Source organism: Dipodomys ordii, unplaced genomic scaffold (genome assembly GCF_000151885.1).
Source record: "Dipodomys ordii isolate 6190 unplaced genomic scaffold, Dord_2.0 Scaffold22, whole genome shotgun sequence".
Classification (NCBI taxonomy): domain Eukaryota; kingdom Metazoa; phylum Chordata; class Mammalia; order Rodentia; family Heteromyidae; genus Dipodomys; species Dipodomys ordii.
The window spans coordinates 14,284,847-14,303,682 of NW_012267238.1; the positions used below are offsets into that span (position 1 = coordinate 14,284,847).

At 39.4% G+C, this 18,836-nt stretch overlaps 1 protein-coding gene across 1 annotated transcript in view; it reads right to left on the minus strand.

The window, feature by feature from the left end:
* Picalm (phosphatidylinositol binding clathrin assembly protein) overlaps positions 1-18,819 on the minus strand; it is a 100,486-nt gene extending 81,667 nt beyond the window's left edge. The window contains exon 1 of the mRNA XM_013013979.1: positions 18,614-18,819. Coding sequence (XP_012869433.1) covers positions 18,614-18,743 — 130 coding nt within the window. The 5' untranslated portion in view covers positions 18,744-18,819. The remainder of the gene's footprint in view (positions 1-18,613) is intronic.
* Between the last annotated feature and the right edge of the window lie 17 nt (positions 18,820-18,836).

The following is an 18,836-nucleotide window of genomic DNA, read 5'->3' on the forward strand; positions in this document are numbered from 1 at the left end:
GGGGAGGCTGGGAAGGGATGTAAAGGGTAAACAAAGGAGGTGGCTGCAATGCTTGGTAAGAAATGTATGCATTATCCTGCCCATGTAATTGTAACCCCTCTGTACAGTATGTTCACAAATAAAATAAAATTTAAAAAAAAAAGAGTCTCACAGACTTTCCTGCCTGTCTGACTTGGTTCCTTGATCCTCAGATCTCAGCTTCCTGAGTAGCTAGGATTACAAAACTGAGCCACTGATCCCCCTCCCTCCCCCCCAGGGTCCCAGACAGGAACTCTGCCAATTTTGCTCACTGGCTTAGCATTCTACAAACTCAACCACATCTCCAACCTGACCTTTTCCCATTTTCATACTTGGAACAGAAAATAAAGAGATGGTGAATTTAATTATTGTTTCATTTTACCTATAGTAGCCAGTTTCCAGGCAATAAGCTACATCTGAAAGGTCAATTGGTTAAAATTCATACTCCCTTCACAAACAGGCCCCATTACACTCAGATATGACCTTCTCATAGCACTGAAGAATCTTATTTACAAGTAGATTCATTCATTACTAAAATACAATTCCAACCTTCTTCTTACCTACAAGTGTTTTGCACATACCTTTTCCCCCACATGCAGTGACTATTGTTCCCAATTATTTTATCACTAGAAGTCTGTGTCATTTGATCTGTACTTATCTCACACTGCCTGGTAATATAGCTTTCTGTATGCCATCTTCCCTCCTAAACTGAGAACATAAAGACCAATTCACTTTTCAATTTCTCAATCTCAACACAGTAACTTGAATGCAAGACTCAATATATTATTATTGAGTACATATATTAATTCTCACATACCATCAATCTTACCTAGTAGAAAACCAGCCTTAAAAATGTTAAGAATGCCTGAAAAAGTATCATCATTTACAGATAAGTAGATCTCAATAGTTACATCACATGAATCAAACAAGCCTTCCAAAAATCTTCAAATCTGTCCATCAACACTTTCTTCATACTGACCATCTGTTAATGTTATGTTCATTCAGAAACTTGGAACTAAAAAAAATGTTAACAAATCTGGGCACCAGTAGCTCATACCTGTAATCCTAGCTACTCAGATGGCTGAGATCTGAGGATCACAGTTCAAAGCCCTGGCAGCAAAGGTCATAAGACTCTAATCTCCAATAAACCACCAAAAAACCAGACGTGGTACTGTAGCTCAAGTGGTAGAGCACTAGCCTTGAGCTCAAGAGCTCAGGGACAGTGTCCAGGCCCAGAGTTCAAGCCCCACAACTGACAAAAAGGTTAACAGAAACAAACAAAAAACAAACACCATCCCTTGATTTCCTGATGAGCCCACAAAAAAACATGTTATCAGTGTCTGATTTTATTTGTTTTGATACCCCACCCGTTCTGTACAACAAATTTCAAGTGTGTTAAAGAACATCAGGCTCCTGAACACCTGGCAATAGCATTCTATGTTCCTTCCTGTCTTTCTCAACAACTACTACAAATTACCTGGGAAAAGAAAAAAGCACCTCACTAGTTTCTTGGCACTGATACTTATAAGGAAGCAACTAATATATCAGGGAAAAAAAGAGGGGTTTCTAAAATGAACACATAGGGAGGGAGGTTGAAGACGTTAAAATCTTCAAAGTAACTCCTCTTGGAACAAGCCTTTCCTTAAGGGCTCCCTATACAGCTAGACTTCTTTCCATTAACGTTCTACATTCTACTATACCTAGAACTATTAAGTAAGCTCTAAACACGCTATGAAGGTCTGTCCAGCTACCATGTTGCTGCATATGCTCTTTAGAAGAAATGTTTATCCATCTGCTAATCACTATACATCCTTAAAATTCCTTTTACCTCTTCTGTCAACACTTCACTAACCTCCTTCAAAGTCAATTACTCCCTAACACTTTATGTAAAAAAAGTATTACATATTTGGCATTATTTTGCACTCACATTCCTAGATCAATTACATTCATCTTTATAATTTTTTCTGGACATTGATCATTTTCACTCAGCCCCCCACTTACTGCTTCTGGTCCAGGATTTGCATAGGTCTTGCTCAATATTAAACTGTTTAATCTCAAGGTATCTGCTCTACCTTCTTACACATATAGAAAGCAAAAGATTACAACATGAAATTTTCTAGAAAATTTCATAAAAATACTATGAAATAAGAAATTCACCCTTTTCTCTCAGGCCTTTTCCACGAAAAATAAGTCTCACAAAACAATAAACTAATGACTCCAAGCTTTATTTCCTATCATTATTTACACATTAATGTCTAGTCAGTTCTATAGCAAAACATACTTATCTAACAAGGCCTTATATGGCACTATGAGATATATAATAAAGTCTAAAACCAAAAACTGTTTGTGATACACTTTTAACAAACATACACAACTGAATTCATAGTGAAAATTCCTCATATGCTCAATCAATGTAGAAAAAAATTACATAATCAGGGGACAAACCACTAATCTAGCCAAGACTAATATTGCTACAGCAATCCTCCCCTCCATTTAGGTGAGAGATCCTAAAGCACGGAAACACCTGAGGAATTTATCCTTCAATTCATTCAACATTGTGTTTTATTGCATAGTTGTATATGCTCTACGTAGTACAGTAAAAAAGAAGATACATAGCAGGTCTACATAAACAATTATAGGAGCTATAAAAAGTTCAATATATAAAATATGCCACAGGGAAGTATAGCTACTATGTGGAATTTGGGGGGGGGGTCGGTCATGGGGCTTGAACTTTGGGTTTGGGCGCTGTCTCTGTGTTCTTCAGGTCAGGCAAGCACTCCACCGCTTGAGCCATAGCCCCACTTCCGGTTTTCTAGTGGTTTATTGGAGATAAGAATCTCATGGCCTTTCCTGCCTGGGTTGGCTTTGAACTGCAATCCTCAGATCTCAGCCTCCTGAGTAGCTAGGATTACAGGCCTGAGCCACCAGTGCCCAGCTAGTATAGCTACTATGGAAAGGATACAGTGACACGTTTTCCTGTCTGGACAAAAACAACTGCTTGCTGGGTGCTGGTGGCTCACACCTATAACCTAGCTACTCAGGAGGCTGAGATCTCAGGATCACAGTTCAAAGCCAGCGCAGGCAGCAAAGTCCAACTCTTATCCCCAACTAACGAACAAAAAAACAGAAGTGGCACTGTGGCTCAAAGTGGTAGAGTACTAGCCTTGAGCACAAAAGCTCAGGGATAGTAACCCATCCCTGAGATTCAAGCCCAACTGACAAAAAAAAAAGTGGGACAAAGGGTAAACCAATTCAGCAGTGATACTCACTAGGCACTATGTTGGAAATGAACTATACAACTTGGGGATAGGGGAGTCAGGAGGGGAAAAACTAAGAGAGAATGAGGGAGGAGGTGAAATGTACTTATTATCTTACTTGTGTAACTGTAACCCCTCTGTACATTACAATAAAGTAACAACTGTCTACTTAATTCATACACTGAGAATCTAAAAATACAGTGGATCAACTTAAGTGGTTCATGTAGCTGAAAGAATTGTAGACCCAAATAATTCTAATCATCAATGCCCAATACTAGAGATAAGCAAGAATAAAACTTCTCTTGCACACAGGTTATTTCCACGTTGCACAGAGAGAGAGTACAGTTACTGTACAGCAACTTCAAAAGACAAGAAGAAGTTCAAATATCCTTAATTTCCTTTAGCTTGACCTCCTGCTTTCTTTTCAGTGGCCCCTCTGAAACCCATGTTGAAACTCACATTCATAACTGCAGCTACTCAAAAGGGCAGCAATAGGGGTACAGTTCAAGGCCATTCCAGGCAAAAGATTCCCACCTCAACCAGGTATACATAGCATCGGTAGAAGAATTGAGGTCAAAGGCCAACCCTGTGCAAAAAAGAACCTATCTGAAAAGTAACAAGTAAAAAAAGGGCTAAGGTATAACTCAAGTGGTAAGAGTACCTGCCTAGCAAGTATGAGGCCCTGAGTTCAAACTGTAATACCACCAAAGTAATTATTTTTTTTAAACTGCTCTCTCCAGGCTGGGAAGGTAGCTTAGCAGTAGAGTGCTTGTCTAACATGCATGAAGCCCTGGGTTCAATTCCTCAGTACCACATACACAAAAAGGACAGAAATGGTGCTGTGGCTAAAGTGGCAGAGTGCTAGTAGCCTTAAGCTAAAGAAGCTCAGAGACAGCGCCCAGACCCCGAAGCCCAGGGACAGCACCCAGACCCTCTGGTTCAAGCCCAAGAACTGGCCAAAAAAAAAAAAAAAAAGCTGCTTTCTCAGGCAGTTTTGCTGTTGTATCTAAGAAACCAGAGGAAATAAAACAGATCTTCATCAGAATAAAATACTTTGGCATATCAAAAGGCAAAAGGCACTGTCAGGAAAATGGAAGGAAAAGGCTACATACAGAATGAGAAATTAAGTGGCAAACCGTGCAATAATCTAATATCCAAACTACATATAGTATTCCTCTACCAGTATTTCCAAAGTATATGAAGAACCAAGTTTAACAGAAAGAATATGAACAAACATTTCCCAAAGATATACAAATGTTCAATAAGCACATACAGAGATGCTAAGAACCAAACACAAAGGTTCTGTAATCTCAGCACCAGGGATCAAGAAGAATCAAGAGTTTGAGGCCAACCTCAAACAAACAGATGCTAAATACCATTAATTATTAGAGAACTACAAACCCAAATCACATTGAGATATTCTTCATGACCACCAGGATGACTATTTAGATAGAAAAATTTTGAAAAATAACAAGTATTATTAAGAATATGGAAAAACAGGGCTGGGAAGGTGGCTCAGTGGTAGAGTGCTTGCCTTGCATGCCTGAGGCCCTGGGTTCGATTCCTCAGCACCACGTAAGCAAAAAGAAAAAAGCCGGAAAGTGGCGCTGTGGCTCAAGTGGTAGAGCGCTAGCCTTGAGCTGAAGAGCTGAGGGACAGTGCCCAGGCCCAGAGTTCAGGCCCCACGACCGGAACCAAAAACAAAACAAAAAAAAGAATATGGAAAAACAAAAGCTTCATACATTGCTAGTAGGGATGTAAAATAGAAAATAGTACAGCTACTATGGGAAAGTTTGGTATTTCTTCTAAAAGTTTACAAACCAACAGCTACTGACAAGTATATACATAAGAGAAATGAACATGGTCACAGTAAGTTTTGTGTATACAAATGGTCACAGTACTGCTGTTCTTAGCCAAAAAGAAATGTGATCTATCCATATGGAAATACTACTCAGCTATACAAAAAAAAAAAGGAAAAAGAATAATTAAGCATTATTACATGCTACAGCAAGGATAAACTTAAAAAATTTAAGTTAAAAAATCCAGAAATAGGCATGCATTGTAGGATTTTATTTTTAGGAATATCCAGAATAGGAAAATTACAGACAAAAAAAATAGATTCATAGTTGAAGGAAGGGGAGAGAGAAGATTGGAAATAACTATTCACAGATACAGAATATTTTAGGAAAAGGAAAAGTTATAGTACACACAATGTTACAAATATAGTAAACTCCAATGAACTACATATATTTAGTAAGAGTTAAGTTTTACATGAGTTATGTTTCAATTTACAGACTGTAGTCAGGCATGTGGTACAAAGAAGGAGGAGGCAGAAAGATCCTGGGTTTCAACATCATTTGGTGAAATAGTGTGTCTCAAAAAAAAAAAGGAAATTTTAAACATACACATAAAGTATGTGGTTGAGGCACACTGGCTCCTACACACAAGTCCCTGCGCGCCCCCCACCCCCAATCACATCACAGAAGTTATGTCTTGGTTTCATATTGGTTAACTGCTGTTTCAAATTATATAATATAATGTACAAATCAAATTTTTGCAAACAATTCTTTTAAGTAAATCAAAAGGGCTTGACAATCTTCTCCAGGGGAAATATCATCATTTCCTTTTTGACATACACTTAAATTACATTTTTTTTACATTTTTTCATGTTAGATGTTTTAAAATACAGTACACTTTTATTTAAATATCCACAGTAGCTAATTCTATTCCCTTATTCTCAGAGCTTAGTCACATGAGATCTATAAGCAGCCGAAACATACAATAGAGTAAGAGATAGTAATGAGTATACTGTGTGAAGTTGCCTGCAGAATAGACAGACCTGCAATCTTTGGTGAGGGAAGCAGTTTAGAAAGCATGCCCAGCCACTATTTGGAAGAAATGCCCTTGAGTGACAATATTCAGACGCTTAGGATGATTTCAAGTACTAAGTTAATGGTACAATATATGCACCTTCCTAGAATCACTGCTAGAATTTCAAGTGTTCAGAGAAAATTTTCAATGATTTTCTATCAGCCCTTGATATCAACCTAAGAGTCTATATTTAGTGATCATATTTTCACTACCATCACTATCCTACCCCAATTCTTGCTTCTTACTTGCTTCACAATGCTTCCTTCTAAAATAGTCACGTCTTTTCTTTTACATTTTGCTCATCTGTTAAGTGTACTTTATCCTTTTACACATCAAAACTGAACCTACCACAGAGTCACACTCTTTGGAATAGCTGAGGAAGTTCCTCTGCTAAACACCTCAACTCTTTCTAGTCTGGCTAATTTTTCCTTTTGGTGCTAGTACTAGGGCTTGCACTCAAGGCCTTACATTCCTGCTTAATTTTTGCCACTCTAAGCTGATGCTCCTACCTCCTGAGCCACACCTCCATTTGTGTAGCTTTTTGCTGATTAATTGGAGATACAAGCCTGGTTTGAACAACAATCCTCAAATCTCAGTCTCTTAAATTATAAGGATTACAGTCATGATCCACTGGTACAGGGCTAAAATTTCAAAATTGCATTTCTATTTTCAAAACATGTCTCAAAAGTGTCTATTTTAATATAGTGTTCAAATTGAGCTTTATAATGGAAACTTTTACTCTAGCAATGTTTTGGAAAACACTATTCAATATCCACAGAAAACTATGAAACACGTCATTATGTCTTACCAATGTTATTGACTGATTTCACATTTTTTTGGTTGTTGTTGTTGATGATGTTGTTTTTTTGTCTGAGACAGGGAATCAAACTTGGTATCTGTCGCTTCCACTTACTGGCTGATGCCCTACCACCTGAGCCACTTCTCCAACTTCTAATTTCACATTTGAATGTATACTAGCTAATTATGATTTACAACTAAGGGAACTGCTAGGAAAATAATCTTAAACAGGCTCAAGCCTATAATCCTAACTAATCAGGAGGTTGAGATCTGAGGATTGCAGTTCAAAGCAAGCCCAGGCAGGAAAGTCTGTGAAACTCTTATCTCCAATTAACCACCAGAAAACCAGAAGCAGCACTGTGGCTCAAGGGGCAGAGCTCTCACCTTGAGCTGAAGAGTTGAGGGTCAGCGCCCAGGCCCAGACTTCAAGCCCCATGATCAACAAAAATAAATCATCATCATCATCATCATCTTACCATCTGCTGAAATGTATCTCTATATTGTTTCTATAAATTGCTGATGGAGTGCGCTGAACTGTGAAGGCACATTAGGTATACTCATTACTTACTGAGCAGCCAGAGACAAACAGTACAGAAACACAAAACAAAACCCCAAACAATCAAGCTGCTATATAACAAGAAAACAAACTGTGTGTGAGTGACCCTAACCACAACTTAACAAAATTGGAAATGTTATACTGGTGATAATGCTAGATTGACAGACATAGGAAAATTAGTAACATTTTTAAATGAGGCTACTTTATAACATGAATGCCAATGAAAACAAAACAATTTAAAGAAGACTTAAAAGCAATACAATTTATAGAAGACTTAAAAGAAAGGAGGGAAAATATATATCTAAAAAAAGAAAAAGAGGAAGGCTAGCAGTGTACCTCAATGTTTGCTAGCATGTGCGAAAGAGCAGACATAAAAAAGTATGAGAGAAAAAGAATGGGGAGCAGAAAAAGTAAGGGAATAATCTATTTTGACAAAGTAACCAAGAAGATAAATTGTGGACAAAGGCATACACTCTTTTAGTAGTAAACATTATTTGCATAATTGGTATCTAACATCTGCCTAGTCTTCATGAAAAGGAATGAATAGCTTTGGAAGAAATGGAGGGAAGAGGAAAGTCAGAGATTAAGAGTCCGAATTAGGGCTGGGAAGGTGGCTCAGTGGTAGCGCTTGCCTTGCATGCATGAGGCCCTGGGTTCGAGAGGCCCTGGGTTCGATTCCTCAGCACCACATAAGCAAAAAGAAAAAAGCCGGAAGTGGCGCTGTGGCTCAAGTGGTACAGCGCTAGCCTTGAGTTGAAGAGCTGAGGGACAGTGCCTAGACAGTTCAGGCCCCACAACCGGACCGGACCGCCCCCCCCCAAAAAAAAGAGTTCGAATTAATGACAGATTGTGTTAAGGCCTTTAGAAAATAAATTTTTGGTTATCATCTCAGTTTTCACTGTTCCAAGTAACATTCTACATTCCTTACAATCTTCTTAACAATTTGATGACACAATCAAAGGGATTATGCCACATCTTTTGCTTACAATGGTTCTCTTCAAATGGTGAGTCACTGTTAATTATCAAAGCCAACTCAAGGCCAGGTGTGGTGGCACTTGCCTGAAATGTCAGCTACTAGAGAAGCGAAGGCAAGATGATTTAAAGTTAAGGAGATCCTATCTCAAAAGAAAAGTATAAACAAAAGGGCTACAGCTGTGATGCAAAGGAAGAAATCACACAGGACACCAAATACTTTGAGTCTTCAGAGGATTTAAGTTAAGGTCCTCTCTTCTGAACTATAGTGTATATATCATCTTCCCTAAAAGTGAAATTTTTGGGCTCAGGAAAAAAAACTCAAAAACAAAAGGCCGATAAAGGAAATGCAAACTCAAAACAACACTGAGATTGTTTCATCCCAGTAAGAGTGGCCATCATAGAGAATTCAAACAGTAACAAATGCTGGCAGGTATATGGGAAGGAAAGGAACCCTATTACCCTGTTGGTGGGAATGTAAAACTAGTAGTACAACCACTCTGGAAGGCCGTTTGGAGATTCCTCAAAAACTTAAACATAGAACTTAAACTACAATCCAGGGATACCACTTTTGGTCATAAACCCAAAGTATTATAAGTCAGGATACAATAAAGATACTTGCACACTAAGTTCATTGCTGCACTATTCACAATAACCAGTTCACAATAACAAAGTTATAGGAACAGTCAAATGCCTTACTATGGATGAATGGGTCAAGAAAATGTGGTACATACATACAATGGAATTTTACTCATACACTTAGAAAGAATATTATCTCATTTGTAGGAAATGGATAGACGTAGAACAAATCACTTTAAGTGAAGTAAGCCATGCTCAGAGAGACAAATGGCACATGTTTTCTCTCATATAAGAAAGCCAGACCTAAAATACAACCATTTGTGATAACATACACTGGGTTCAATATCTTTACACACAAATAAACTGACTAGGAGGGTATACTCAACGGAGGAATCCAAAGGCATAACTTCTCTGAATAACTCAATGAACTGTTTATCAAACCAATACCAGGAAGTGGAAACGTTTTGAGGGATGGGTAAAGGGGGCTGGGACATAAGACTGGAGGGAGAGGGAGCAAACATAGTCATTTATATTCATAAAATGAAAAATGAACTACGTAACTTGTAGGGCTGGGACTCCAGAGAGAAAATGGGGAACAATAGAAGAAGAGAAGACACTGACCAAGAAATATTGACTTAAAGCATTGTAACAACGGAAGGAAGGAAGGAAGGAAGGAAGGAAGGAAGGAAGGAAGGAAGGAAGGAAGGAAGGAAGGAAGGAAAGCAAAAAAGCCTACTTACAACTATGAAAAAATAAATACATGAGGGACTGACTGGTACCAGTGGCTATCTATAATCCTAGCTACTTAAAAAGCTGAAATCTGGAGGACTGAAATTCAAAGTCATCCCCAGAAGAAAAGCTCATGAGACTGCATCTCCAAAATAACTAGCAAAAAGCTGGGCTGGAGGCACTGGTCAAGGGGCAGAGTGCCAAAAAGCAAGCATGCCAAGCAAGCATGAGGCACTGAGTACATTACCTCATCTTGAGGGAGGAAAAAAAACCATGAAGGCCCTGTATTTACTATAGGAAATTTAAATTTAAATTTTATTTTATTTAAATTTTATTCATTTTAAAGCAGTTAACTGTTTCACAACAAATAACTGTACTTTCTGAAAAAAGTTAAGAGTGATATTATTTTACCTATCTTGCAACACTTCACTAACTGGCTTAATAGAAAACTATTCAGGGGGCTTTGAATGGTGGCTCAGTGGTAGAGTGCTTGCCTAACATGCATGAAGCCTGGGTTTGATTCTTCAGTACCACATAAACAGAAAAGGCTAGAAGTGGTGCTGTGGCTCAAGTGGTAGAATGGCCTTGGGAACAAAAAAGACTGAGGGACAGAGGCCAGGCCCTTGGTTCAAGCCCCAAGACTGGCAAAACAAAAACAAAAACAAAACCACATACGCACAAAACAAACAAAAAAAAAACACAACTGTTCAGTTGAGCAGTTCCAGTTCCAGAATCACATATCCCTTAGGTCCTAGAAATCTCCAGTGTGCAATGATAAAAACAAAAATGGGAAAGGCAAATTTTATCTTAGTTCAAATACCATTTTGACCTCATGAAGTTGCAGCAAGTCTTGGACTCCTTGGAATCCCTGGCTCTTTAGAACCGATGAGAGGTTTGTGCAATGGTTTACTATAATCCCAGCTACCCTGGACTCCAGTATCCAGAGGATTGAGACCCTCTCTGAAAAATAACCTAAAGCAAGAAGGACTTTAGGCTACAAAGTGTAGCTTAAGTAGAAAAGCCACCACAAGATACTGAATTCAAACCCAACATTCAGGACACTGAGATACAAATTTTAGGCAAGCCTGGGCTATGCAACAAGTTCTAGGCTAGCCTAGGCTACAGTAAGAACCTGTCTCAAAGAAACAAAAAGCCAGTAAGAGTAAAGGCAATACAATGAAGCAAAGACAGTCCTCTGTCTTTGGTACTGAACAAATAAACAAATAGTATTTTTTTAAAAAGCAATCTATATAAACCTTACACTTTTATTTTGAAACTAGATCACAAAACTAAATGCAAAATACAAAACAATAAAGCTCTTGGAAGATAACATAGAAAATCTAGATGACCTTGAGATTGGTCATTACTTTTTAGACACAACACTGAAAAAGTGATAAGCTACTTTTCACTAAAGTTAGAAATTTCTGTTCTGTAAAAGACACTGTCAAGGAACAAAAAGACAAGCAACAGACTGAGAGAAAATATCTGCAAAAGCTATGTCTGATAAGGGACATTTGTTTAAAATATAGATACAACTCTTAAACAAAAGAAAAAATGATTTTGACTATTAGAAAGGATCAAAGGCGGGGCTGGGAAGGTGGCTCAGTGGTAGAGTGCATGCCTTGCATGCCTAAGGCCCTGGGTTCGATTCCTCAGCACCACATAAGCAGAAAGAAAAAAAGCTGGAAGAGTGCTAGCCTTGAGCTGAAGAGCTGAGGGACAGTACCCAGGCCCAGAGTTCAGGCCCCACGACCAGACCCAAAAAAAAAAAAAAAAAGAAAAAAAAATAAAGGATCAAAGGTCTTAACAAAAACCTCATTAGAGATAACAAGAAAGCACTGGAAAGATGATCTACATCATTAAGACAATGAAAACCAAGACCCCCCCTCAAAAAAAAATACCAATAAAATACTTCTATGAGAATGGTCAAAATCCAGAAGTGACGATACCAAAAGCTGTTAGAGTATGTAAACAGGAACCCCAGTTCATGATACGAATAAAAAAAAAAAAAGATGCAATGGCAGTGACATTGGAAGAGTTTGGCAGTATGTTATAAAACCAAATATATTCTCTCTCTCTCTTTTTTTTTTGTCAGTCATGGGGTTTGAAGTCTGGGCCTGGGTGCTGTCCCTCAGCTCTTCAGCTCAAGGCAAGTGCTGTGCCACTTGAGCCACAGCACCACTTCCGGGTTTTCTGGTGGTTAATTGGAGATAAGAGTTTCTCAGACTTTCCTGCCTGGGCTGGCTTTGAATCGCAAGCCTCAGATCTCAACCTCCTGGGTAACTAGGAATACAGGCGTGAGCTACTGGCACCCAGCTCCAAACATATTCTTATAACACACAAACCCATGTTAACAGTTCAGCTTAACTCATAACTGCCAAAACTTGGAAATATCCATTCAATAGAATATTATCAATACCAAACAGAAATGAGCTATTGTCATGAAGTCATTGAAAAATCTTAAAAGAACCCAATCTGGAAAGGTTGCATACTACATGATTCCAACCATAAGACATCTGGAAAGGGCAAAACTATGAAGATAGTTTAAAAAAAAAAAAAGTGGTTTCCAGGGATTTGGGAAAACAGAACATTTTTAGGGCAACTAAGTATATATAAATATATATACACATATACATATATACACACACACATATAACATACGTACACATATATACACATATACACATATATAACACTGTAATAGAGATATGTATGATACATATGCCTATACCCATGGAATGTGAACCCTAATGTGACCTATGGACTCTGGGTAGCAATAAAATGTCAATACAGGTCACCAGTTATATAACTGACAAAAAGTCACACTGAGATGACAGAACAGGTGTCAATACTTGGGTTTAAATCTTCATTCACCTTTTCTTAGATGAGTGACCTTGGGAGAGCAGAGCCTCCATCACTCAGCTGTTAAGAAGAATGAACTTTTTAATAAAGTATTCTGTATGCAAGCGTACAAATAATTGCCAAAAAATAAAATTATAGGCATAAGCATAAAGAACACATACACTACTATCTATGGACATAACTTGAGAAGTCCTTAGCAATTGGACAATCTGGCAAATCACAAACCTCTGAACTTTTAGTATGAAGTCTTATTAGATTCCCTTTTAAATGGAGTACTGGCATTTCACGACTATAATTGTAGCTCTTTTCAGGAGACTGAAAATCAGTTTGAAACCATTCTGGGCAAACAAATTTGAGACTCTTAAAAAATAAAACAAAATCAGAAGGCTGGAAGTAGAGGTGGGCTTAAGCGGCAGAGTGCCAGCCAAGAGTGGAAAGCAGAAAAACCAAGCAAAGAAAGAGGCCTGGAGTTCAAGCCCTCGTGGGGGGGGGGGGGGGAGGTGTGAGGGGAGAATTCCTTTTTTAAAAGCCAGGTACGATTGGTTCACATGTAATACTAGCTATTAAGAAAGCTAAGGTAAGATGTGAAAGGACAGCCCCAGTAGAAATGTTCCAAAGACTCTATCTCCAAAACTAAGGAGCAAAATGCATGGCTTCAAGTAGTAGACTGCCAGCTAGCAAGCTCAAGGCCTTGACTTCAAACCTCAGTCCATACCACCCACACCCACACCCACACCCACACACACACACACCCACACAGGCTTTCCTATTAAATTGGTATCAAACAAATCTAACTGTACAGAACAATTTTCTATAAAAAAAATTACATTATCAACAATGAACATGAAAAATTCTAAAAGGTCAAATCCAAACCTTTGATTCTCTAAGAACACAGGGAAACAGAATACAAAGTAACGGAAATGCCAGCTTGACCACCAAAAGAACAGGAAGAGCAAATACTGAGCCTTCATTTTGAAAGTTTATAAAGTTCTAACCCCTGGCCAACAAGCCTTTACATTGATTTTTCTAACTTCTTTTATTTTTTTAAGTCCTTTTGAACCAAGAAAGAAACAAAGGTGATTTTCTACACATTATCATGTACTTTCACATTCTACCTTTTTTCACAATATACCATGTGTACCACTATGCCATATTTAAAGTGGCTTTCACATTAAATTTTCTAAATGATGACTAAGGTCAAAATAACCAATTTGCCGGGGGTCAGGCTCACTGCCTGTAATCCTAGCTAATCAGGAGGCTGAGAGAGATCTAAGGATCTTGATTCAAAGCCAGCCCAGGCAGGAAAGTCTGAGACACTTATCTCTCCAATAAACCACTCAGAAAATCGGAAGTGGCATTGTGGCTCAAGTGGTAGAGCCCTAGACTTGAGCTGAAAACCTGAGGGACAGTGCCCAGGCCCAGAGTTCAAGTCCCACAACCAACAAAAATAAAAAATAAATAATTTTTCAGGGAGCCAGTGGCTCAACAAGGCCTGTTATCCTGGCTACTCCTGAGTTTGAGATCTGAGGATCAGGGCTCAAAGCCAGCCTACCCAGGAAAGTCTATGAGACTCCAAAGAACTGGAAGTAGCGTCATGGGTCAAATGATAGGGCATCTTGACCAAAAAAGCTCACAGACAGCACCCAGGCACTGAGTTCAAGCCCCAGGACTGGCACCAAAAATATATAATCTAAATAATTTCATTTACATTAAAACTATTCTGGTGATTAGATTATTTTTAAACAAAGTATAGTTTTGGACAGCTAAGTATTTCATACAAATGCTTTGAGAATCATATGAAAGAAACTACTCAGGTTAACTATAGTACTATACTTTTCCTGCACTCTAAATTCAAACCACTTAGAAATTATCTATATATGACATATAATTAACATAAAAAGCATAGCTCAACATATGATATTAAGCATTTCCTAAAATAAGCATACTAGTGTTGTGTTATTACTTTACCAGGATGTTTTACAATTCATCTTAATTACAAATATAACAGCTACAAAAATGACTGTTGTAGGAAAAGTTTCTCTTACAGTACAAACTACAGTTGGCTCTCTGTTTCCGTGGGATCCACATCCGGAATTCACCCAATCTCAGGTTAAAATACTTTGAGGAAAGAAAACATGTGTCTGTACAGGACTTTCTTCTTGTCATTTCCTAAACAATGCAACTATTTACATAGCATTTACACTGTATCAGATGTAAGCAATGTAGACATGATTTCAAGGGTACAGGAGGATGTGCATGGTTTATATGCAAACATTATGCATGCCATTTTATATAAGGAATAGAGCATCTATAGATTTAGCTACTTGGAGATGGGGTATTTGGGGCCAAACTAAAATCCTTCAAATACAAGGACTGACTGCTACTCTTCTTGATTATGAATGGCCATTAGAGGCCTCAAACTGAACATAATCTTGTTTGTTTTCACACATCTTTCAAGTTTAACCACTCTTTTCATGCCACTACGGACAATAGTTAACATTTTTTTTTGTGAACATATTGTACAGAGGGGTTACAATTACATGGGCAGGATAATGCGTACATTTCTTACCAAGCATTGCAGCCTCCTCCTTTGGTTTACCCTTCACATCCCTTCCCAGCCCCCCCTCTCCCCCCCAAATAGTTAACATTTTTATCCCGAACAACTAGAAGCAAAGAAAAAAGATTCTTCTTCCACAGGCATTTAATATAGTATGAATTAAGCTATAATTCATGGATTATAGTCACTTCCTAATTTGGAGGGTTCTTGGCAAGAACACAAAACCCACCACCACAGTCTTAAGGGTTTACAAGGAAAATAACAGTCTTCAGCGTGTTTTTGTAAAATGCTGCCAGTTAAAAAAATAAAATTAGCTTCTACTCAGTCTGAAGCAGTAGGCATTAGTTGTTGGAGACATTAAAAGATGCAAGAAAATTAATCTCTTGCTATTAAAAAAGTTCCCAAATGAGAAATGATACTGTTCTGTTTTAAAGCCTTAAATTCATTGTGATGACACCAAGAACTGCTTGTGGAAGTCTTTTCCATTCTCTCAAAGCATGTGCAAATGTGTGAGAGGAAAGGTTTGTAAACCATTTTTACTGGTGAGATTTACTTAATTTGTTAATGACAGTTTCAAGGACATTTGAAAAGGTGAAAGGGAAAACAGTATCACTGTTTTAGGACCTCATTGAGAATAAATGGAGACACCTTATTTACATAGTACTTTAAAAAACTACCAGGTAGATTCAAGCTCTACAAAAACAGACATCTGGGGCTGGGAAGGTGGCTCAGTGGTAGAGCGCTTGCCTTGCATGCTTGAGGCCCTGGGTTCGATTCCTCAGCACCACATAAGCAAAAAGAAAAAAAAAAGCCGGAAGTGGCATTGTGGCTCAAGTGGTAGAGCGCTAGCCTTGAGCTGAGGAGCTAAGGGACAGCACTCAGGCCCAGAGTTCAGGCCCCACGACCAGACCCCCCCCCCAAAAAAAAAGCAAAAACAGACATCTGAAAACATGACAGCACTAGAGAGAAAGAACTACAAATGAGATTATACCTATACCCAGTGACCATATGCAATAGTAGCTATTACAAGAGAAAAGGCCATTAACATTGATTAAAAAAAAAAAACTCTCATACGTTGACATGTTAAAATGAAACTCCTATGTACAACTACTTGAATTTTTTAAAGAAGAAAACTGATAAAAACCACAAGCAAATAAATTTTCTCTAAACAACCTATCTGCCATGGTGTCTAGTAACGTGTAAAAAGAATCACACAGGGGTGGGAATGTAGCTTAGTGGTAGAGTGCTTGCCTAGCATGCATGAAGCCCTGGGTTCAATTCCTCAGTACCACATAAACAGAAAAAGCCAGAAACGGTTCTGTGGCTCAATTGGTAAAGTGCTAGCCTTGAGCAAAAGCAGCTCAGGGACAGAGCCCAGCCCCTGAGTCCAAGCCCCAGAACTGACCAAAAAAAAAAAAAAAAGAATCACACTGCTTTTATATATGCCTTTATAAACTTTTAGGAGATATAGCTACTTTTATATATGCCTTTATAAACTTTTAGGAGATATAGCTACTGTTACAATCATTTTTTGAGTCAAGGAAGAGGAAAATAGTTCATCTAGTCACAGTTAATTCTTCTTTTCCCTCCACAGTAATAAGCAAAACTAAACAACAAAAACAAAACAAAATAAAAAAAGGAATAATTAACACAATGTTAGGACAAACAGATTTGATAAAGAAAAATCAAGTAATTTTCTGAAGGGATGTAAACAAGTAGGAATGTCGATGTGGAATATTAGATAAAAGAATATTAGACAGTCGAAATGCATTTAAAAGAATGTTTTATCACAGTGTTGCCCTATAAATACATTCTCCAACAGGCTAAAACTAATCATTGAAAAGCACCTTGCTTGAATGTCAGAAGCACACCAACAGTAATGATTTTCACAAACCCTTTCCATAGGGAAGAAACAAATCACAAAGAATAACGGGCATGTCTGCAGCATTATCTGTTCTAACGGCACTTCATGAGCGAACCATCTTGGAAGAATTCACATTTAGCACTTTTTTTTTTTAAGTACAAACCTCACAGCCAAAGTTAAAATGAAAAATGGAAACAGAATTCCTGTCTGTGAATTGCCTTTCAGGACATGCTCACTCTTGCTTCACAAGGTAAAGCAAATTAATTTTCAAGTATGATGAAAGTCGGGCGGGCTAATGTGTCTTTAGCCATTTAAAAAGGGAACTAACAACTGTGACTATACTTCCCCCCCCCTCCCCTCCGAAGAGTTTCAGGTCGAAGTTCCTTTGACTGAGGGCTTCAGCGATCCATTGAGCTTTGTACCCTGAGATGAAAGAATGTAAAGAAAAAGGAGGCAGAGGCTTACAGGTGGCTTCCAGGTTTGGAAGAAAAAAAAATGGGGGTGGAGGGGTAGGGGGGGCGAGTTGGTTCTGTTAACTGTAGCAAGTTAGTGAAAGGAGTCATAAAATACCAAGAAAACTCCGTTTCTCGAAAAGACAGCTTCAATGAAAAGATAGCCAAACTTCAGTATCAAACGTTCTTCCGCCAAGGTATTTAACTAGATAGTTACTTGTAGTTTATTAATCCATTTTGAATCCCAACCGTCTATGTTTCGCCCTCAAGCTTCGAAGTTCAAACGGCCAGGGTAACCGACTCAGGAACTATTAGGATCTGCAGTTCCTTCTCCCGACCCTCATCTGAATGTTTAAAAAAAAAAAAGGAAGGGAGGCTGACATTCACAACTCGTCCCCCTCCAAAGCCAGGGCGACACAGCGATTGCATTCCAACGGAGAGAAACAGAAAAGCTAACTTGCCACAAAGCTTTTCCCAGACCAAACCCAATCCTTTGACTGCTGCTCCCCCACCAAGATGATGGGGGGGAGGGGAATAAAAACTGGAAAACGGGGTAAAACTGACAAGAAAATGAGTCGAGGGAACTTAACGGAAGGCGCTCGAGGTAAAGAAAGATAAGCCAGAAGTGGAGAGGACGGTGATGGAAAAGAAAAGCGAGAAAAGGAAGGGAGATTTTTTTTTTTAATCCAGGAGAAGAAAAGGAAGTGGGAACGGCTTCGAGGGCTGCGGCCTAAGAGGGACCTGGGTGCCACTGGATGTCTACGGAACCCCGAAAAAGGCTAATGGGAAGACAATGGGGAGGTGAGTCCCGGAGCGGCGGGGCGACCAGGCGGCCTGGAACGGCCGGCACGGAAGGGCAGAGGCTGCAGCAAAGCAGAGCTGGGGTGAGGCGGGGGTCCCCGGCCGCCCTGGAGGAGTGGCCAGTCCGATCTGGAGACGCGGGGTGGAGGAAACCGAGGCCGCGAGGGCAGGTGTGATGGAGGCAAAAAAAAAAAAAAAAAAGAAGCAGCAAAGCCCAGAGGCTCGCCCGGCCGCAGGGAGGGGGGCGGAGGGCGGGGAGGGAACGGGCGGCGGGCCCGGGGGGGGGGTCGCACTCACAGTCCAGGTGCTTCTTCTTGGGCCCCATGATCTCGTGGGTCGTGGCCTTGCATACTGTCTTGGACACCGCGGAGCCGGTGACACTGTGCTGGGCGGCGGTGATCCGGTCCGTCAGGCTCTGGCCGGACATCTCTGCGGCTCCTCCGCCCGCGTCCGCTCGGCAGCCGCCGGGGACCGGGACCCCCAAGCGCCCGAGAGCCCCCGCCCCCCGCTGCACCCCGAC